The sequence below is a fragment of the Durio zibethinus genome, chromosome 12 (genome assembly GCF_047325235.1).
Source record: "Durio zibethinus cultivar Kanyao isolate XHJ-2024 chromosome 12, ASM4732523v1, whole genome shotgun sequence".
NCBI lineage: Eukaryota > Viridiplantae > Streptophyta > Magnoliopsida > Malvales > Malvaceae > Durio > Durio zibethinus.
In genome coordinates, this window is record NC_143173.1 from 24329007 (window position 1) to 24350408 (window position 21402).

The 21402-nt window shown below is 33.0% G+C and overlaps 3 protein-coding genes and 1 pseudogene across 6 annotated transcripts; 3 read left to right on the forward strand and 1 right to left on the reverse strand.

Annotated features, from left to right (window-relative positions):
• The first annotated feature begins 247 nt into the window (after positions 1–247).
• LOC111296413 (transcription initiation factor TFIID subunit 12-like) lies at positions 248–11239 on the forward strand. 3 transcript variants are annotated; one of them, XR_016326163.1, is made up of 9 exons: positions 253–1123; positions 1211–1366; positions 1846–2361; positions 2972–3046; positions 3667–3745; positions 3837–3901; positions 4019–4054; positions 4263–4481; positions 11131–11239. XR_016326163.1 is itself a non-coding variant. In XM_022890700.2 (8 exons), exons 1-8 carry the CDS (start codon positions 614–616, stop codon positions 4286–4288), a joined length of 1467 nt encoding a protein of 488 aa, XP_022746435.2. In that variant the 5' UTR covers positions 248–613; the 3' UTR covers positions 4289–6317. The 3 variants fall into 3 exon arrangements, 2 of the variants coding, with proteins under 2 accessions (XP_022746435.2, XP_022746434.2); XM_022890700.2 differs by lacking the exon at positions 11131–11239 and having other exon boundaries at positions 248–1123; positions 4019–4058; positions 4263–6317; XM_022890699.2 differs by lacking the exon at positions 11131–11239 and having other exon boundaries at positions 254–1123; positions 4263–6317.
• LOC149515913 (uncharacterized) lies at positions 5895–6317 on the forward strand (annotated as a pseudogene).
• On the forward strand, positions 10768–13984 carry LOC111296745 (GDSL esterase/lipase At5g03610-like). Of its 2 annotated transcripts, XM_089741325.1 has the most exons (6): positions 10768–11023; positions 11131–11334; positions 11685–11956; positions 12095–12401; positions 12495–12708; positions 13853–13984. In XM_089741325.1, exons 1-6 carry the CDS (start codon positions 10870–10872, stop codon positions 13875–13877), a joined length of 1176 nt encoding a protein of 391 aa, XP_089597451.1. In that variant the 5' UTR covers positions 10768–10869; the 3' UTR covers positions 13878–13984. The 2 variants fall into 2 exon arrangements, with proteins under 2 accessions (XP_089597451.1, XP_022746925.2); XM_022891190.2 differs by lacking the exon at positions 13853–13984 and having other exon boundaries at positions 10770–11023; positions 12495–12929.
• LOC111296295 (IQ domain-containing protein IQM3-like) lies at positions 13731–16915 on the reverse strand. The gene is made up of 9 exons (XM_022890509.2): positions 16225–16915; positions 16021–16135; positions 15831–15896; positions 15649–15737; positions 15455–15542; positions 15188–15334; positions 15015–15107; positions 14686–14787; positions 13731–14397 (listed from the first exon to the last, which is right to left on the reverse strand). Exons 1-9 carry the CDS (start codon positions 16590–16592, stop codon positions 13849–13851), a joined length of 1617 nt encoding a protein of 538 aa, XP_022746244.2. The 5' UTR covers positions 16593–16915; the 3' UTR covers positions 13731–13848.
• Positions 16916–21402: the final 4487 nt, after the last annotated feature.

Here is a 21402-nt window from a genome sequence, read left to right on the forward strand (position 1 = left end):
AGTATTAAACTTTTTACTTTTATAACCTATCAATATTTGACAATCTAAAAAATTTGAAGGATAACATTTGTAATTTTTCATTTTTTCTTAATATATGATTTGTATTTTTTTTTTTTTTTTTGTCATTTGAAATTAAAGCCCGTATACTTAGAATATATTTGCAAACTTGAATAAAATGTATTTGAAAACTTTAATAGGAAGAGAAATTTGGTCATAAATTGAATGCGAAGCTTTAAAATTTAAAAGAAAAAATAATTTAAAAAATATTACTAAAAAATAAAATAATAAAAAATTGTATTCCATAAAAAATATTAAAATTTGTATTATATGCACTTAGTTTTACTTCACAGCAAAATTATTACTAATAACTTGCTAAGAAAAATAAAAAAATGTACACCAAAATTTGATGACCCTAATTGAAAAAAAAAAAAAAAATCCCGCCAAGCACTTGTCAATTTTGATGATCCCAGCCAAAAGAAGAGACTTGTTACACGGATTTGAATATCTTGAATCTTGAATCTTGAAAAACCAAAACAACAATTTTCAATGTGACGGATAAATGCAAATCCACAACCAACATTAACTTCCTCAACCTTCTTTCCCTCCACTCCTCATGGACCAGCAACAACCTCTGCCTTCCACCACTGACCCACCTCCACCATCACAACCTCAACCAACGCAGCCGCCGCCGCCAATGCAATCGCAAATGGCACAAATTCAAAAACAACCAGCTCCATCCGCACCTTGGACGATACCCTCAACATTCTCCACCCCAAACCCAATCCCAAAAGCCTTACCTTCGCCAACGACACCATCCCAACAACCAACGCATCCGAAACCAATTCTCGCCACTCCTCCGCCCAGACCCACCACCGCCACATTCTCGAATCCCTGGCAACAGCAATCCTCCCAGTTCACCCATTTCTCTTCCTCTTGTCCCTCCGTTTCATCATCGTCCCCTTCGCCGATTCTTTCCTCTCAGCCGAGGGGCAGCATCGCCCTCGGTGTTCCCTCGTCGCATTCTAGCCCTTCTCCTCCATCTCCTTCACCTTCGCAATCCTCTCCGTTTTCAAGTTACTTTGGCCATTCCATTGGTGGAGCCTCTAGTTCCAATGTTTCCCAGGTAAGGTTTTATGCCTTTTGGTTTCTTTTCAGTTAAAATTTTATGTTCTTGATGTTATTTGTTTTTGTTTTGATTTTCTTGTAATAGGCAAGGCCGCCAATGCAAGGGATGGCGATAGGATCATCAATTGGCTCAAGTTCTCAAATGAAGCCAGGGGGTGTTTCTGCTCAGCATCAGCAAAGGCCTGTGCAATCATCTCTTAGACCACCTTCTTCACCAAATAGCCAGTCCCCTGCCACCCAAGTAAGTGCCTTATTAAAGGATTAATTTATTTTCTTTATTTATTGGCTTTGTAAATTTGTTTACTTTTACTTGTGAAAAAAATGCAATTGATTTATGTATTTCCCGTATTTGCTGCTATGGTTGCAGTAGATGACTAGTTCAGCATATTCCAATAGAATTATAGAATTCTTAACAATGTTTTAGAAGTTTAAGAAATGCCAAAGAAATGTTAGTTGAATTTAGAAATTTATGTATCTCTTTCTCTCTCTCTTAATCTTAATTTGAATATCATATTGGTGGGTTGAAATAAGCTGTTTTAGGGATTTTGTAAAGAGGTTGAAATAAGCTGGTTTAAGGGTTTTGTAAAGAAAGCTAAGGTGTTCTCGTCTACCTTACAACTTGTTAGAGTCATCTTGATTATAAAGGCTGAGTGAATTTGGGTTTCATGCTAACTGTAGTTTCTGATTGATTTATTTCTTTTTTTTTCCCTTTTTTTGTAGAATTTCCAAGGGCATGGCCTTATGGGAGTGTCAGCTGTTGGTTCTTCTGGCTCTTCAACACCAAGTACACCACAAACTATGCAATCCCCTAATCAACCATGGCTAGCATCTGGATCACAAGGGAAGCCTCCTTTGCCACCCCTTTCATATAGACCACAGATTAACTCGCCATCCTTGCAGCAAAGGTCACATATTCCCCAACAACGTCATTCCTTGCCAACAGTTTCACAACAACAGCATGTATCATCCCCACAGTTGCCACAACCTATACCATCGCATCAGCAGCAGGAACATTTCGGACAACAATTTTCGCAATCGAGGGCCCCACAATCTTTGCCCCATCAACAGCAAGTTTCAAGAGTTCAGGGTTCGGCAATTCAAAAGCCTTCTTCTCTTGCAATGGTACAACCAAGCACTGTCCAGCTGGTGAACCAAAATAAAGCAGCTATTACAGAAAGTGACAAGTCTGGTGGTCGGATTCTTAGCAAAAGAAGCATTCATGATCTAGTTAACCAGGTGAACTATTCTAGACCTAGCTTTGTATTTGGATCTTGAGGATTATATTGCAGGATCGAGAGATCTTATTATATGTGAAATAAAGATTATATCTACCAAATCAATATTTTGTGTAAAAAGGTATCGAGCATCTTTGTATAAAAGGAAATTATTAAAATTCACTAATGCTGTGCATTTACTGTATGTAAAAGGCTAATGGTATTGATCAATTTTTCTTTTCTTCTTCACAACTTTGTTGTTTTAACTCGTAATCTCTCTAAATGCCCTTCATCTATTTGGTTTATTGTTCAAGGGAAATTGTGTTATTCCATTTCAACATTTGTATATTAGTAATCTGTCTCTGTTGATGACCAATATAAAGATTCACGATCATTGTTGAGGATTCTAGTGACTTGGAGATGTTCAGCATTTATGTTTTGATGGATATAATTTTCAGAATATAAATTTTTTATACGCATTTAGTGAATGATTATTAGCAGGCTGGCCTTAGCAATTTGTGTTTCCTCTCATCCTGACTGCAATGTATTTTTTTAGTTCTTGTAGAATTCTTATGGAGTTCCATGCTTCTCTATCTCCAAATATGACTTTTTTTTCTTTTAATTTTGTACAGATTGATCCATCTGAGAAGTTGGATCCTGAAGTTGAAGATATTCTTGTGGATATTGCAGAAGACTTTCTGGATAATGTGAGTTGTTTAACTATTCAAAGAATTTATTATACATACACTTGGGTTTGTGTGGATACCGAAATACATAAGGGCTCTCCAACTATGATTTTCTTATGAATACATTCTTAAATTCTATTTCACCTGGATTAAGGCTGTTTTGCTTTATGTGAAAACAATGTTAGAGTGACTTATGGATTTTATTTTATTTTTCGTTTAACAAAGAAATATGTGAACTGAACCAATATTTTTTATTTTATCCCTTCTGATTTCTTGCACTGAACAAGTTGATCTGCCAATTGACGTTAAACATGGGCATTGATGAATTTTTTAAAACATTTTCAAAAGTTTAAGAATAATAAGTTTCATTCTACATCCTAAATAGGGAATTGATATTCTAGGCTTTCTCTCACCAAATATGGTGCTTGGTATGAATAGTGCAATTATGTTGGAAACTCTTATATTTGCCTTGTTCAATTAGGATGTTTTGATTTTTTTTCCCTCTATTGTTGTCTTGGTTTACGTGGGTACTATGCCACTTAATATGATACTTTCTATTTCATTCTATAAACTTTTCGATAGCTTATATGACCATTATCCAATCCTTATTCTTTTGTGTTTTTCAATTTTTTCTTTAACAGATCACAACATTTGGTTGCTCACTGGCTAAGCTTAGAAAATCAGATACGTTGGAAGCAAAAGACATTCTCCTGCATCTAGGTTAGTTATTCTGTAAATTATCCTCTTTGATTTGTTATTCTTCTTTTAACATCTAGTACTTCAACTTTCATTGTTTTATGGCTTGATGCAGAAATAAACTGGAATATGACTCTTCCAGGATTTGGTGGTGATGAGATTAAGACTTACAGAAAACCGGTAAACTATTCTCTTTTATCTATAAGAGGGTGATGCTAGATGCACAGTTTTTTGCAGAGGAAATCTAATTGATGAGATTTATGACTTTTCATGATTGTGGTTTTGTTTATTTTGCAGCTCACAAATGAGGTTCACAATGAGCGGCTTGCAGTGGTAAGTTCTGTATATTTCCATGTCATAGCATATGAACTAATTCAGATGCATTTATGTTTGTATTTTTACATATATGAGTGTGTAAAGAGAGAAACAACATGTTAAGCTATGTATAAGCTTGCATTTTCTATTCAAGAGGAGATTGTGGCTTTCTAGTGAGCTTTCTTGTTATAAATTTACATATCTGGTGTGTGTTTCTCTTTGGCAGATAAAGAAATCAATCTTAGCGACTGAGGCAGCCAATGCTAAGCACTCGATGGGACAAGCTGCTGTAAATGCAAAGGGTAACCTTGAAAAAGCAGCATCCAATAACTTGGGTTCTCCAAATGTTAAAACATGAGAAGTAAAATGAGGATCCTTTCTTGACAATATTGAATGTCAGAAAACATTTTCCTTTGAAGGTATGCCAACTATCATGCAGGTCCAGGTAATGTCCATATACTCAGCTATCAGAATTTAATTGAACGTTAGAATGGTGCTTGACTTAGGCCTCTAATGGTTCTTAGCTATGGTAAAACCATGGATAAAACTGTTAAATTGTTGAGAATGTTATTTATTGCTAAATACCATTTCAGCAATTCAAAAAAGTTTCTTCCATGTGCTCCTGTATAGTTTATGTGTTATAGGTTTGTTTTAGATCACGTGTTACATATCAAGAGGAGCCACTATTGTCTTGCTCTGTGAGAAAGGTTGGATTTGAAATCCCTGTCATGTTTTATGAAAAGAGATGAACCTGGCATGCAGTGTCATGACTTTTTACTCATGAGCATGGACTGATTGCTGTGCATTGTTCAAAACTTTTTTGTAAGAATTTCGTTTTTATTAATGTCCATGTTCTCTCATTTTATGCCGGATGAATTGGCTGAGGACCAAAATTTTGTACTCTGCCTAAGATGCACATAAATTCATTTTTGAAGATTCTATTGGCACATTTCTAATGCCACCTTGGAGCCATGTCGAGAATTTAAAAATTTTTTCAAGTCGGTGCTCCCTGGTACTGTATTCGTCACTAACTTCCATTATCACTGCGTCCTGTGAAAGGATTCATGCAATTACATTTTGCCAATGATTTTACCTCTGATTCTATTCCACAACTATATTAGTGGACCATTGGGTTATTGACAGCTGTATGCATGCTTTACCTAACTGCGCAAGGTGAAATCCACAGTAAAAATTAGGCGGCCATGCCTGTGGATGCATGTGATCTCCAAATCTTTTCTCTCGGGTTATCACTTTCTTTTTTCTTTGGTTACCAATTTCGTTGAAACCAGCATTGTTAACCAAACAAAGATAGTACTCGTCCCGTCTCATTATAATCGTTCATCTTTTAGCAACTTCCAATTTCAAAAGCTAAACAGTCAAGCAATTGATCCAGTCCATTTGTTTTGCAAATGTGAACCCGTCATCTTTAAAGCCACCAGTGATTTCAACACAACGAAACTGACCTCTTCGTCTATTATACAACTGCTAGGCTCTAGCTTTGCCAAGGTCAAGCCTTAGCATTCAGGATTCATAATCAAGTTGCAGTCTCAAATCAAAGTTGACCAAAGCTTTAGAGTCAACTTATGTTCCATCCATTTATCCCAAACGAACCCAACTGCAATACAAAGAAAGCAAGGTCAAAAGCAGTGACAAACCCCATTTAAGAAAGCTGTTAAACCAACTCTTTTTTGCATACTTCTGTATAGGCAGTCAATTACTACAATGAGAGAACAGTCTCAGCTCCCGCCAGACACTACTGCACCCACTCCGACCACCTATTGAAAAGAACCCATTTTCCCAATCTTATTTAGAACCCCAAAATTCTCCATGGAATATCGCTTCGAGAACCCTGGAATAAATGGGAGGCTTAAAACTTAAGGAGAGGAAAAAGATGGAGCGAGTTTCTTCAACAATTGCAATGGCGGAGAAGGTTTCTTGGTACTGTGCTTTTGTTCGTGGCAGTGATGCTGGTGTTGAGCTGCTGTGAAGAAGCGAGTGAAAGTAATACAGGGGCGAGGAGGTGCTACTGCTGCAGCAGAACGACAGCCCATGCAATGAAATATATGTGGATCGAGAAGGAGATATCAGACTATCAGTGAAAAATGTGGGGATCCTTTCATTGTTGAAGAGAATCCTCACATTCATGACCCAGGTGATGTTTCCCATGGCCTTGTCATCAAGATTACTCCTTTCAAGAACAGGTAGAAATTAATTATTAGAAATTTAGAATCCTGCTTTTTGCTCAATTCAGATATTTTGTATTCTGGCCCAAAACATATTTTTTTAAAAAAAGTTATTATGTATACCTTCCTTATATTGGCCAGGAAAAATGTCATATTGGGAGGGCAAGTGATTGTTATAATTTGGTTTTTCAGAAATTCTTGAGAAAACTAATTTAAAAAAAAAAAATGGAACAGAAACAAAGGAAAGGAAAGGATCGGGGAGAGAAAAGGAAGAAGGGAAAAGAAAGAGGGAAAGGGTAAAGTGCGCCTGAAGCAATAATCACAACAATACATAAGTAATAGATAACAATCAATAATCAAATGCGTAGAAAAAATAAAGCACACCAAGATTTATGTGAAAAATCTTTCAGTGTAGAGGGAAAAATCATGGGCCATCAGAAAAATCTTCACTATCAAATAATAGTTATACAAAGTTCTTCTCTAGCTAAAACTAGAGCTAATCAACAACTAGAGAAACAATTAGAGAAATTTCATCAAATAAGTGACTCAACAAATACACCCTGAATTTGTTCTTAGAGAGCTTCAAACCCGATCTTCACCGTTCAGAATGTATAACTCTGAATCATAAACCTCTTGACAAGGTTCTAACTCAATCGGACCACGGATCGACTTCCGTTTAACCAACTCTCCTTTCTCTTTTTTCTCTCTCTGCTTTTCCTGACTTTTCTTCTTTTTCTGCTTGGTTGTCGACACACACCTTAAACAATCTCACCTCTTTTTTATTAAGTAGCTAGGGCTCTATGTAAAATAAAAGATCAAGGCCCATGACCTTTACTTGGTCCAAAACCACTTATATGGGACTGGACCTCATTTTCCTAACAATCTCTTCCTCCAGCCCCATTAGGAGGAGATTCATCACCATAACAGTTTCATTTGGAACTTACCTTGGCCAGGAAACTCATTCCGGCCAAGTTACTACAAAGCTCAAGCTTTTCCCTGGGAAGTATCTTAGTCAACATATCTGCCACATTTTTATCAGTATGGACTTTCTCTTAGGAACACAATGATATGTCGCTCCTGTGTCAACTATCCACTCAATGTCGGGATCACTAATATGATTACAATCATCATGTGTACAAATCAAAGTAACTGAATCACTATCTGAATTCACTGTTGCAACATTGCCATCATCTGAACTCTCGCCTTTCTCATCTTTTCGCTCTTGCTTCAAGATTCTACAGTTTCGTTTTATATGATCCGTCTTACCACAATGGAAACACTTCACTTTACCTCTAGACTTGGATCTATGTTTAGACTTACCACGGCCTTTTGAGTCCTGACCTCTGTCGATGTTTCTACCTCTGTTCTCTGTGACCAGAGCTTGATTCCCAGGGTCTACATCTTTTCGCCTCGCTTCTTCATTAAGCATACTGTCCTTTACCATCTCCAATGTCACCTTATAATCAGGAGCTGAATTAAGAACAGTCACAACTAGAGTATTCCAGTTGTCTGGCAATGAACCCAAAAGAAATAATGCCTTCATTTCATCATTCATCTTAAGTTCCATAGTAGTCATCCGATTAAATATATCTTGAAAATCACTCAAGTGCTCTGTAACAGATCGTCCATCCCTGTACTGTAAAGTTGCAATCTTTTTAACAAGCATAACTTTATTCATACCTATTTTTCTCTCATACAATGCTGCCAATTTTTTTCAAACAATGTGAGCATCTGATTCCTGCGCTACATGATGGAACACGTTGATATCAACCCATTTTCTGATTGTAGCCAGCGTCTTTCTACCTAGCTTCTTCCAGCTTTCATCTTTCATATCTGCTGGTTTAGTCGAATCACCCAATACTGGCTCATACAAATCTTTACAGTATAGATAATCCTCCATCATAAGCTTCCAAATTGAATAATTTGATGCTGTCAATTTTATCATGGAACCTGTATCACCCTCCATGATCTCAAACAGAATTTACTTCTATCCTGGGTTGCTTCTGTATCGATGTCTCAAAATAACTCTCGCTCTGATACCACTTGTCACAGGTTGAGACTTAAGCTCCGAACCCGCGCGGCTCCGGGACCCGGGCATTCACCCTTTCGGCGTCCCAAATCAGCCTTCCTGCCACGGTTCACACCCTTGTGAGGTATTGTCCGCTATGGTCCCCTGGCCTCACGATTTTGTCCTACAAAAGGCGTCTCACAAGGCGGAGATGGTGTGAACCCTTTTATACCCTAGTGACCTTCCTATTATGTTCGATGTGGGATTCAGGACTCCCTCTTGGGTCCGTGACATTCTCCCGCACCCAACCTCGTGACGCCCTCGTCACGGAGGCTGGCCACCCTGCCTACCTCCCTCGAGGTGCTTGGCGTGGATCGAACGGTTTAGGGCTGGCTCTGATACCACTTGTTGCGCCTGAAGTAATAATCACAATAATACAGAAGCAATAGACAACAATCAATAATCAAATGCGCAGAAAAAATAAAGCACACCAAGATTTACGTGAAAACCTTCCAGTGTAGAGGGAAAAACCACGGGCCACCAGAAAAATCTTCACTATCAAATAATAGTTATACAAAGTTCTTCTCTAGCTAAAACTAGAGCTAATCAACAACTAGAGAAACAATTAGAGAAATTTCACCAAATAAGTGACTCAACAAATACACCCTGGATTTGTTCCTAGAGAGCTTCAAACCCGATCTTCACCGTTCAGAATGTATAACTCTGAATCATAAACCTCCTGACAAGGTTCTAACTCAATCGGACCACGGATCGACTTCCGTTTAACCAACTCTCCCTTCTCTTTTTTCTCTCTCTGCTTTTCCTAGCTTTTCTTCTTTTTCTGCTTGGTTGTCGACACACACCTTAAACAATCCCACCTCTTTTTTATTAAGTAATTAGGGCTCTGTGTAAAATAAAAGATCAAGACCCATAACCTTTACTTGGTCCAAAACCATTTATATGGGACTGGACCCATTTTCCTAACAAAAGGAAGGCGCCAATTTGGATCGTTTCCGCCAGATCCTCTTCCATGCTTCACCGCCCCTTGAAGTTAAAATCTGAAAATAGTATAGTATAGAAGATAGCTTCTCTCAATGATTTTGCAAGGGTTTGCCCTTTGATCAGAACATAATATAATTAAAGTAAATATATAAATCTTCCTCATTGAACCAGTTTGCAATACGAATTGAAACATGTACACAAGGGATTGGAAGAAATGGTTTTAAAGCAAGATCTTAAACACTGCAGGTCTAGAATCAGAGAACAGAAACACAAGTTCCCAAACAAGATCAATCCCAAATAAGCAAAGAGATGAAACAAACCATTGGCAATCCTTCCCAATTCAGAGAAAAGTCTTGGTCATGGACCTCGATCTTCTGGTTTTGCTTGTGTCTTGTACTCGTGTTCTTTCTCTTCTTTTTCCAGATTTAATTTTTTTTAAAAAAATCAATATTTAGAAATTTTTTTTAGCATTTTCCCTTTTTTAAAAAATATTAAATATAAGTAAAATTCTCTTAATCCTAAATGAAACAATCAAATGACACAACATTTTTATCGACATGATTTTATTGAGTATTTATATCACATTAATAAATTAATTAATTGTGTTAGATCAAAATATCAAATTAATTAACAAAACAAAATTTTAATTATTTAATTACGAATTTTAATTTTTTAAATATCTAATCGATAGAAATTATATTTGGCTAAATTTGTATTCAACACTTTTTTATGGTTTTGGTAGTAATCATTCATTATTAATAGTATTTTCATTATTTTTTTTAACTTTGATTTGATGCTTTAAATTTTTTATATTTAAAATTATTAAAATTAAAAATTTAACACGAACCATTAAAATTAAAATTCGGATTGAATTAGAATTTTCTTTTGATTACAATACAAAAGCAATATTCTAATAAAATTAGACCATCGGACACTTACAAGATAAATCTATCCCACAAAAAGGGTCATCTTCAATCAGAAGGATTCTCTAGCTTTTCATTTTCTCAAAGAGTTTATAACTTAATGGTTTTGAATTCCTTCATAAAAACAGGTCACTTCATTGTTGTTTCCCTTTAAACTTGCAAACTCCACTAAGTTGAAAGTGAAGAAACAGGCAATCATTTAGCATTTTATTTTTTAAAAGTATTTTATTTTATTAAAATGTGATATTGAGTTATTCAATTAATGAAAGATAATATTTTTTATCTCATAAATTTTAATCCGTTTATCTTAATAATTGAATTCAATAAATTTTCAACACAAAACTTAAATTTTAAAGGTTAAGATGTTTTCTTAAAAAAATTTAATATTTTAACATATGCTAAATTTTATAAATATATATATTGCATGTCACAACTTATTTAATTGTTAAACTAATTAATTAATTTTTTAATATACTTTAATGAGATATAAGATAATTTTTTAATCTAATTTGTATAATTTAAAATTTTGTGTAAAATAATAATCCAATTATTATTGATCAGTATTATTGTTCTACATAAACTCTGTAATAAAATCACAAGCAGTAACGTAGGAAAATATAAAATTCATTAAGGAAGGATATCCAATTCCTCTAGAATTCAACTTTTCTTAGTTTGTGTTCTTGTTGATTTGGGATTTTTTTTATTTGGTCATGGTGAATGAAAACCTTAAGACCACTTTATAAAGTGTTAGATTCTTGGTTATTTTTCAAATATCTTTCAAGCTTAAGCATTTTACAAAATTTTCTTATCATGGACACTCAAAACTTGTTTTTCTCTTTGCTATTTTTCTTTCTTCTTTCTTTTTTCTCAGGTAACAGAGAAAACAAATTATTCTTTTCTTTCTGATTATAGGGCTATGTTGTTTTGATCACAGAAAGAGCTTTTAAAATTTTTTTTTATTGCGTAAATAAATTGTAGGTTTTCACCAAGTTGTTGAAGGTTCAAGAGTGTCGTCTCACTTTGCTTTCAGACACAAGAAGCTGTTTGTGTTTGGAGATTCCTATGCTGATACAGGGAACAACAAAAATTGGGCCAATTCCTGGAAAGTTCCTTACGGAATTACATTTCCTGGGAAACCAGCTGGCCGATTCTCTGATGGTCTTGTGTTGACTGATTTCATTGGTACACTTCTCTCTCTTTCTCATCAATAATATTGTGTTTTTCTTTTTCAGTTTAGCTTTAACTCTTTTTTTTTTTGCATATAATGGGCTTCCTTTGCCTCTTTAATATAATATAACTAATTTAAGGAAAAATGTTTTGAGGTTTAAGAATATTATTTTTTAATAGTGATTGTATGATTTTATGAACTAAATTTTGGATAATTGTTATAATTTATAATATGTTAGTGACACCAACAATTTTTTATCAATCAATTTCTTGTTATCTCTGGAATTTACTAATAATAACCTGTATCAATAAATTTTTTATTATAAAAAAAATAAGTTAATTTCCTTGTTATTCTTGACAAGCAGCCGGGTATTTGGAACTGAAGACACCAATAGCATACGAATGGAGTAAAAAACTGGATCATCGCCTGAAGTACGGGGTGAACTTTGCTTATGGAGGGACAGGTGTTTTTGACACCTTGGCTCCGGAGCCAAACATGACCACCCAGATCGGTTTCTTGCAACAGCTTCTCGATGACTCGGTCTTCCTAAAATGGGGCTTGAAAACTTCTGTGGCACTTGTCAGCGTTGCAGGCAATGATTATTCGAATTACATCACCACGAATGGCTCTGCTGCGGTAAAAGAGGAACTTGAATCACATTAAAGAAAAAGAAAATCACAAAATTGTTCTTGATTAATGATCATTGTGAAAATAAATGAAATAGTAGGTTTGAAATAAGGAACTTGCTGACAGCTCCTGTACTTATCCTGACAGGGTTTTCCAGCCTTCATTTCAAGCGTTGTGAGTCAACTTACGGAAAACTTGAAGCGCATCCATGACTTGGGAGTGAGAAAAATAGCCGTGACTGCCCTGCCACCATTGGGGTGCCTCCCTCGAAGCACCGCCCAATTCTCCTTTCAACAGTGCAACGAAACTGAAAACATCCTTGTTAATCTCCACAACCAGCTACTGGTTCAAGCTGTGAACAATTTGAACGAACAAACCAACAGCAACTCTTTCGTTGTTCTTGATATTTATAATGCCTTTTGGACAGTTTTCAACCAGACACAAGTTCATCAAGGTGATAATATACATAAGCTCTTCACTCTTGACTCTTTTTAACGCTTTTTGCTTTTGTTTTTTGCTAACTTTTCATCATGCAATTCGTTTGCAGTGATTCCAGCATTCGAGAATCCTTTTCAGCCATGTTGTGTTGGAGTTGATGCTGGATCTTCATGTGCAAGTGTAGATGAACATGGGGAAAAGAAGTACACAGTTTGCTCAAATCCTAAATCAAAATTCTTTTGGGATACAGTTCACCCTACACAGGAAGGATGGCTAGCTATATATTCAACTCCAGATCTTCAAAACAGCCTCAAGCAACTCTGGTAGAAATTACCATCAAATATAGTAGTTTATTATATAGGATACAGCATTTTTTTTTTGTTGTCGCCATTGCTTAATGCATATAGTTAGAATTTAATAGTTTTCAGTCGATTCCTTTTCTCCTTCTTGGTATATCAGAACTATTTTGCCTCAGTTTCCCATAGTAAAAGATCGTCAGTTTTATCTAAAGCATCAGCACCCGATTTTTTTTTTTTTAATGAAAGCAATATTAGCCAATGAAGGGCATGTCATGATGTGAGCAACACTATGCACCATTGTGCAAGAATGTATAGGATAGAAATCAACCAGATATTTTCAACATCTCAATCACAGACTCGTACATGTGTTTTTCTGCAAGAGGGTTAAAAGCTTGCAGCATATGTTACACTACATTTGCAACCAATGCAAACTATTTCGCAGCCCTGTTCCCAGTTAACCCTATGGAGTAGTAAAAAGGGTTCACATCTCCCATCTAAATCTGGCGTTTAACAAAAAAATGAACAATAAACAGGACAGTAAATCTCTACCCTTGTATCCTACCTCTAAAAAGGCAAAAAGTAAAGCCTTAGAAAAATGCCTCTAGCCTTGAAAATTGACTTAGAGATGTGCATGCAACCATAATCTTGGCCTTCTCTGCTTTTAAGTTTGTATTCATGCATGAGCCAACAAGACTAAATTTTTTATTTAGGGTTATTTAAACTTGAACCCAAATCTTACAACATGCTTAGACCCTTAAATTTTAATAATGGTTCACTTGGTACAACTCTTAGTAATAAAGATTATTTGTCAATGTTCAAAGCTTTTCTCAAACATAAAATTTAAGTTCCAAAAAAATATGATTCAAATTTTAAAACTTCACATTCTTCATTACCACTTAAATTTTCTCGTAATAGATATCCTAAATTTGAGTCTTATAATGTTTTCGTTCTATCAAATTTAAGGTTAGAATTTTTTTCTCCATCGCCCTTAAATTTGAAAATTAAAGTATTAGTGTTGGATTCTTAATTTATTATTGGAGTGATGATAGCTTCAAATAAAAAATATATATTATTAAATGATTTTAAGATATTCAAGATCAGGTCGCCTTCACTAATGCATCCATTATGCTAGAATCCTAAAGATAAACTAATGGTATATTACACTCAGTTGCCAGAAGTCCTATCAGCGATAGAGTCATCCGATGTCTGCTGAGATATAATTGGTGCAAGGCCACCAGGACACCGCCATGCTGAAGGTGTGGAACGGGTGCGTGGCGTTGTTGGATACAGGAATGCGGAAGGGGTCTGAGGAGCTCTTGGAGAAAGGTTGACAAACTCTAATGCTTGTTGTCTCAGCTGTACAGGATAGTCAGCAACGCACCCAATCCTTGGCCCAGCCCCAGTTGACCATTTGAGTGACAGCTGATGTCCTAATTGGTATGATTTTGTAGCCTTCTTGGAGTTGATCCTTTGCAATATGGCTTTTTCAGGCACTTCAGCTCTTGGGCTCTGAAGACCACCAGATAAAGTCCTTTCGAAATTATTTTTGGTCTCTGTTTCATTAGTTTCAGATGATTCTGATGACAAATTCTTCTCTTCATTGTCAATTTCAAGTTCAGTTGGCTGTGAGCTTGTTGAAAATTCAACTGTTGTCCCAACACTCCTGGATTTGCCATCATCATAGCTATCAGAATCATCAGTCGCCCGGCATATCTGAACACGAGATAGATGTCAGTAGTCATATCTATTATGGAATAGAAGAAGGAAATGGAATGGTCCATTTGACTGAAAATGGAACCGATGGTTCAAGGATAACAACCAGCAAGTATAAGAAATAACCAAGCAGACAGTACACTTGTTAAATCTTGCAGTTTTTGTCAGAGTGCTGAACAACTGCCATTTTAGGGAACATATGTATAAAACAATCATCACTTCCCTTGATGCACATCAAAATTTCGGTTTGAAAATTGCTGAAGAAAAATGGATAGATTGAAAGGTTACCTCAACTTCACTAAGGTTCACTCCATTCTCCTTCAGAAAGGATAGAAAACTCTCAAGACTATCATCTGTTGGCCGGTAATGTCCACTATATGCAGAGATGGACTGAAAATTGAAGGAAACCAGTTGTCAATGCATCAGCACATTGTATCAGAACTTTAACAAGATTGCCAAACAATAGAAGGAAGAAGACAGTGGCCAGTTAGCTCCTATGATGAATTACTGATATAAATTTTGAAGAACTATCCAGTCATTCAAATGCAACCAACAATAAAGGCAGCAGGTAACATTCCTGGCACATTACCAAATCCTAAATCATTATGAACCAATACCTTAAGGGTTCCATGCTCTGCCATCAGCCTACCAGCTGCTAATGTCACTCCTCCAGCCAAGAAGCTAGAATGATGAAACATTCCTTTCTTCTTCTGCAAGGTACAAAAGACATTTTAGGTTTTTGGATGTTATGAAACAGTGAATCAGTTGCTGTTCTGAGTCAGATGCTTACCTCGCCGGCATACAATTTCTTGGAGGTGCTCATAACAAATATGCATTTCCCCTCTTTCGATCCTTTGATTGTATCAAGCACATTTCCGGTTTGTTTATGGATAATCTTTCCTTCAACAACAATGTACTCATAATGCTCCCTCTCTTGCTGTTTCCCCACCAAAAGACAAAACACACACACATCAGGATTTTACAACAACTGGAATTAACAATTTCAACATCATATTAGAAACTTAAATCTAGAAATCTAACATATTAAGGCACATACAGGTCCAAGATATTTAATGCATTGCTGTTGAAGCTTCGATCTCAGGCATTCTTTCAGATTAATATCTTTGCCATCCCCTATATCTAACCTGTAAAATAACAACCATAAAAAACTCCATAAGCAATTTACTGCTTTTAACTCCTTCACTGGGAAAATTTTAGTTAATAGCAATAGGAATTCATGTTGGGGCTTACCAGTAGAAAAACGGTTGACCAGCATCAGCTTTACACCACTCCTCGTAATAAATATGCAAGTTATGCCCATAGCGATGACGCGGATCAATCTACAGTAAAAAAAATTTAGATTCAATCAAAAAAATTATCTAAAAAATCTAAAATTCATGTGAAAGGCCCAAGGACTGGGGAGAGTAAATTACAGCTTCAATCCAGTGTTGAAAAGCCAATTTTTGTGCTTTGGCGTCTTCAGACAATCCCTTCCCAATCTGGCAAAATTCCAAATTTGATCATTTATGGCAAAAAAAAAGGAAAAAACAAGAAAAAATCAAGAATCGCCGTCAAACCCAACTTTTAAAATAAAAAAAAAAAGTTTTTTTTTTTTTTAAATACCTTAGAAGCATTTAAACTAACACGATTCCACCTTGAAACAGCAGTTTCTGGTTTCAAATAATTGAAAAACGAAATTGTGCTATGATTAAGCCTTGCATAATCTAAAACCAGCCACCTGAAAAAGAAAATTACTATCACTCAAGAAATATAAAATTTTAAATAATGTAAAAAGGAAAAAAAAAAAGACAGATTTTATGAACTTACCAGAGTTCTTCAGCGACAACAGCGGAGTCTGCTAACCTACGCCGTGTCCGGTAACTCCTGTACACCTTCTGAACCTTAACAGCCGCGTTCGACCGACCACAAGGCCCACCAGACGAGTGATTCGAACCCAAAGAATCTCGACCATCGATCAACGACCCCACCGGCATTTGAAATCCACCACCATTATTCCCCGACGGAGAATCTGATTCCCTTGCTTCTTTGGGACTATTCATAGAGAAAAAATGGGACGGCTCGGAGCCCCCAGGGAACCCTGTGTTTGGAAGGTCCGAGGTGGAAATGTTACAGAACGGAGACTTTGACTGGAGACAGAAATTTGAAAGAGCTGTTTGAGTTTCAATTACTTCCATTGTGTTTATTTTCTATTCTACTAGACTTTGTCAAAAATAGTTTAAACCAAACAAAGCCTTAAGATATTCAGCAAATTTTCCAGAGAAAGAAAAACGAAAATAAAAATCTTCGATCGCTGGTTTTGAGAGAAAGAGAGAGCAAAGGATATAAATAGCGGAGCTGAAGACATGGAAATCCCCGGGTAACCTACCTTCCATTTTTTGTATCCCATTCATACGTAGTGAAGTGCGTGACTCACGCGCTAAGGTTGAGAGTGAGTTTTGCTGTAACTCACTTGCTGTAGAGACAGGAAACTAGGAAAGGGAAAATCCGTGCATCACATGGTTAAATTTTTTACATTTTATTTTGGATTTAGAAATGATCGAAATTTTCAAGGCTCTTTCGGGTTCTTTTTCCTGGAAGGAGGAAGACCAGAAAAGAGTAAAGAACATGCAAGGTGAAAAAAGAACAAAGATTTTGATTGCGTCGGCACCACCATTGAGATTTTTCACCACTTTGTTCTAGATTTTTTTTTTTGTTTTCCATCTGAAGAGAATCATTTGAATTATTGGAATATCAAAAGTGTTTTAATTTAAATTCTACTTTGTAAATTGTAATTTTACTATGTGTTTTTCCATTGAACACTTTTGGATTCATGGGATTGATTATTTTTTGGTTATACAATCTATCATTAAACTTGTCAAAAGATTGGGATACTTTGTCTAAAGGTTTGTTTCATATTTGAAAGGTTTTAGAAAAAAAAATATTAAATGAATTTGAATACAAATAAAATATACATTTAAAAAAAATAAATTGCTACACTCTTAACTTTTAAAATTCAAGTTTGGTTGATAATTATGATATATATTTTAGTTTTTATATTAAATGTTATATAATTTATATCATAAAAATTATCAAATAAATTATCAGATAATTTTTTAATTTTACAAGTAAAATTAAAATATAATATATATTTCTTAAGATAAATTAAAAAAAAAAAAACCTAATTAAAAAATTATATATTAATCTTATTGATAAAATTAAAAAACTATATTGACAATATTTTACAATTTATAAATCTTACCATTGTTTTTCTTTCTTTTTTTTTTTTAATTTACCTTTAAACTTCTTACTCTATTAGTTACTTAATTAAAAAAAATATTATGCGCATAAACTTATTTAAATTTGTAATTTTTAAATATTAATGTTAATAATATATCAATTAATCTAAAAGATAGTTGGCACCATTATTTTTCTCTAAAGTATCTATATTTTCTACCTTCATATTATATATCACTGACTTATATAACATAAATCCCACATTGAACAAATTTTAACATACCGTCATCTTTGACTATCAAGTAGTACTCCTTTCATCTAAAATAGAAAATCTGTGTTTTCTTTTTCAATAAATACCAACAAATTAATAACAAGTGGAAATTTCATTTTATTAACTATATTTAAATTAATAATAACTTTTGATCATTATTTACTAATTTTTTTTTAATATAACTTTTTTTTTAGTTAAAATTGTTAAAATGTAATCATATCACTGAAATTAAAAATTTAATTTCCATTAAAAATATAATTTTATTTGATTTTAGTTATTTATTAATTTGTAAAAAAATATATAAAAACAATAATTTAACAAATACAAATTTCCAAGCAAATAACAACAAACTATATTACTTTATATATATTTAAAATTAATGATGATTTAACTTTAAGACATGATTTTATTGTTTACCACATGATAATAGCAGGTCAAAGAAATTGAATTCCAATGTATTCAGTGTTGAATAAGTTTAGAATAGCTTGTGCATCTGTCTAATTTAGAAAAAGCTGAGCTGACCAACATGCACATTTGAAATTTTGGAAATTGATTTACATTCAGTTTGATTGATATTTTATTATTTATTTTTTTTCTTTTTTATAAAAAGAAATATATATAAAATAAATAATAAATAACAAAAAATCAACTAAACCAAAATTTAATATATTCTCAAACTATAACACCAATGACCAACCTTACCTAGGAAAGGCCAAATCACCGACCTTAATAATTATGGAATAAATTCATCCAACAGCAATAATAATATTATTCAATTTTTACATATTTATATGGACCGTTTGAATTTTTTTTTCTTTTTAAAAAAGAAAAGTGAACGTAAATTACACGAAATGTTTTATTTAAGCATGATTCCACAACTACAATTGTTCAATTCAAGCAACTTTATTTAGTGTTTATTGTGTTTTCTCATGTGCATAATGCACTAAATTCAACTTTCCCAATCACGACAAGTAAAATTATTTCAATAATTTTATTTTTTTTTACACTTAGAGAGATATTGTATAAATATAGGTGTGTAATTATTTTTTGAAAGTATGTAAAATTATGCATGTTATTTGTGTAAACTATGTTAATTTATAAAAATTAAAGAGAAATATATATATATATATATGTTAATTAAATATAATTATTTTTTAATATAAATTTGATTCTTATGAGAAATGATTCAAAAAATTTTGAATATATAAAATCAATGTAAAAATTTATTCTTAAAAAAGCTTAAAAAATTAAACAAAATTTTAAAAAATTCCTAGGTATCTTATATAAAAACACTTTTAAAATTATAACAAATTACAATTATATAGACTTAAATATATATATATATATATATGTTTGCTAACGTTTGTTAATTTGAGTGATAAAAAATTCAATTTTTTTTAAATAAGATTTTGATTTTAAATTTTATGAATAAAAAATTTTATTTTCAAATGAGATTTAATATGACTTGATTCAATTTTAAATTAATTAAAATTTAAAATGATTATTGAACATAAAAAAATCTGAGATAAAAAAAACGTTTATCGAGCAAAAATAATTTAATTGTCAAAACTTTTTTATTTAAACAATAAAATTGAATTTTAAATTTACAATTTTTCATTAAATTGATGGATCTCAAGTATTTTTTGTGGTCGGCTTGACTTTCATGTGACCTGCCAAGTCAGCACTGCAACTAGAAGCACTTGAAACAGACGAGGGTGAAGAAGTGGAACAAAATGGCAATTACGTGGGAGCTTCTGCCTCCCATTCGCGTCTCTCTCACGCGCGGATATGACAACAGCTGTTTTTTTTTTTAAGTGTCAGCGACACTGGATTTGGCATTGAAACGACTAAGAAACATTGATTAAGAATAATTAATTTATTAATTACAATTAAGAAAGACTTTCGCTTCGGAGACAGACTCAGTCCACCTTTTCCTCTGGTTGGAGTTCTCTTGTTTTTCTTCTTTGGCCTTTTGGTCACGCTGTCGTACCATGTTATATGGTTTGGCCATTAATTAACCTTGGGTGAGCTTTTATTACATATGTGCCATTGACCGTGGACTTTCATAAGATGCTATAAAGACCAATTAAAATTCTTGTCATTATCTTAACAACTAGAAGTAAAGATTAAAGAAATACAAAACAACCTAATTTTCCTTATCATCATCGTCATTGATCTGTCAATTTCTTAAAAAATAAATTGGATTAGCTGTTTATTTAGATTTTAATTACTAATTGATATCATGTGCAATTTTTTTAATTTAATGTAAAAAAATATTTTAATTAATTTAATATTAAGTTTGAATTCTATTGCACTTCTAACAATGCCATGACATTGTTTAAATAAAAAAATTATATTTATGTGTCTTTTGATTTGACCATCAACAGGACTTTTCATTTAAGGTAAAGTGAGTGGGAAGGAAGGAACCCATTACTTAAATATATATAATTGATGTATTGTTTTACGGTGATATATATAATTTAATGATTTTGATTAGAACAAAAAGTTTTGAAGTGTATTTTTTTTATACTATGTTTATATTAATCTTAATTAGCAGAAATTTCTGCTTTTATATCTGATGTTGAAAATGACAAAAGTTTCCTATTAAACCCTTCCTAATTATTTTTTTTGGTGTTCATATTTTTAATCTGTCTCTGACTATGGTCATCACTTGTTTTGGATGTTTGCAGTGCTCCTTTCATTTCAATGTATAATTGGAAAAAAAATATTTGTTTTATTTATTTTGCTTTATTTTTGGAGCATCTTTGGTTTATTTATTTTTTTAATATAATTCTTGAACCAAAGAAATGCTTGGGATTATGAGAAAAGAGAAAGATTAATAGAGCAAAGATGCCATATCTGATGCTCAAGAAAAAAAAAAAAAAATTAGTCACTTCAAATTCAAGCTGGCATTAGAACTTTTTTAAAACTTATGTTTCGAAGAAACCCTCAAATAATTGTCACGTGAGAACAAACTATAATAAAAAATTAATCAGTTCTGTTGACTTAGTTTACAACTTTTTGACATGGTTGGTGCATAATATTATATTAAAATATAATAAAATAATATTATAAATAAAATAAAATAAAATAATTTTATTTTATTTTATATTTGATTTAAAAAAAGATCAACAAATAATAATTTTATTTATTAATTAAATTTACTTTTTTAAGTTATATAATTAAATTATTAATTTAATTTTTAAAAGTATAATAAAAAAGTATAAATTTAATCTTATAAATTAAAAATAATTATGTTTATTTAATAAAATTAAATCAACTTATATAAAAAAATAATTAAACTTCTTTATGATCCAATATCTACTTTAAAATGCAAGCTAAATATAAAATAAAACAATTATTATGTTGTTTTATTTATTATTTTATGTAAAAATATTACTACATCATTAATATATAATTACCTAATAAAATTTAATTTTTCAAAGAATCGACGTTTCTACTCACAAACACAACCTTTATAAAAGTTTTTTTTTTTTTTT

Coding starts and splice junctions, on each gene's coding strand:
- LOC111296413 (XM_022890699.2), top strand. CDS start 614: ATGGACCAGCAACAACCTCTGCCTTCCACCACTGACCCACCTCCACCA. Junction 2,362..2,971: donor TTCATGATCTAGTTAACCAG/GTGAACTATTCT, acceptor AATTTTGTACAG/ATTGATCCATCTGAGAAGTT. Junction 3,746..3,836: donor AGACATTCTCCTGCATCTAG/GTTAGTTATTCT, acceptor GGCTTGATGCAG/AAATAAACTGGAATATGACT.
- LOC111296745 (XM_089741325.1), top strand. CDS start 10,870: ATGAAAACCTTAAGACCACTTTATAAAGTGTTAGATTCTTGGTTATTT. Junction 11,024..11,130: donor TCTTCTTTCTTTTTTCTCAG/GTAACAGAGAAA, acceptor AATAAATTGTAG/GTTTTCACCAAGTTGTTGAA. Junction 12,709..13,852: donor AACAGCCTCAAGCAACTCTG/GTAGAAATTACC, acceptor TATTACACTCAG/TTGCCAGAAGTCCTATCAGC.
- LOC111296295 (XM_022890509.2), bottom strand. CDS start 16,592: ATGGAAGTAATTGAAACTCAAACAGCTCTTTCAAATTTCTGTCTCCAG. Junction 16,136..16,224: donor GTTGTCGCTGAAGAACTCTG/GTAAGTTCATAA, acceptor TTTCTTTTTCAG/GTGGCTGGTTTTAGATTATG. Junction 14,398..14,685: donor TGAACCTTAGTGAAGTTGAG/GTAACCTTTCAA, acceptor TCTCGTGTTCAG/ATATGCCGGGCGACTGATGA.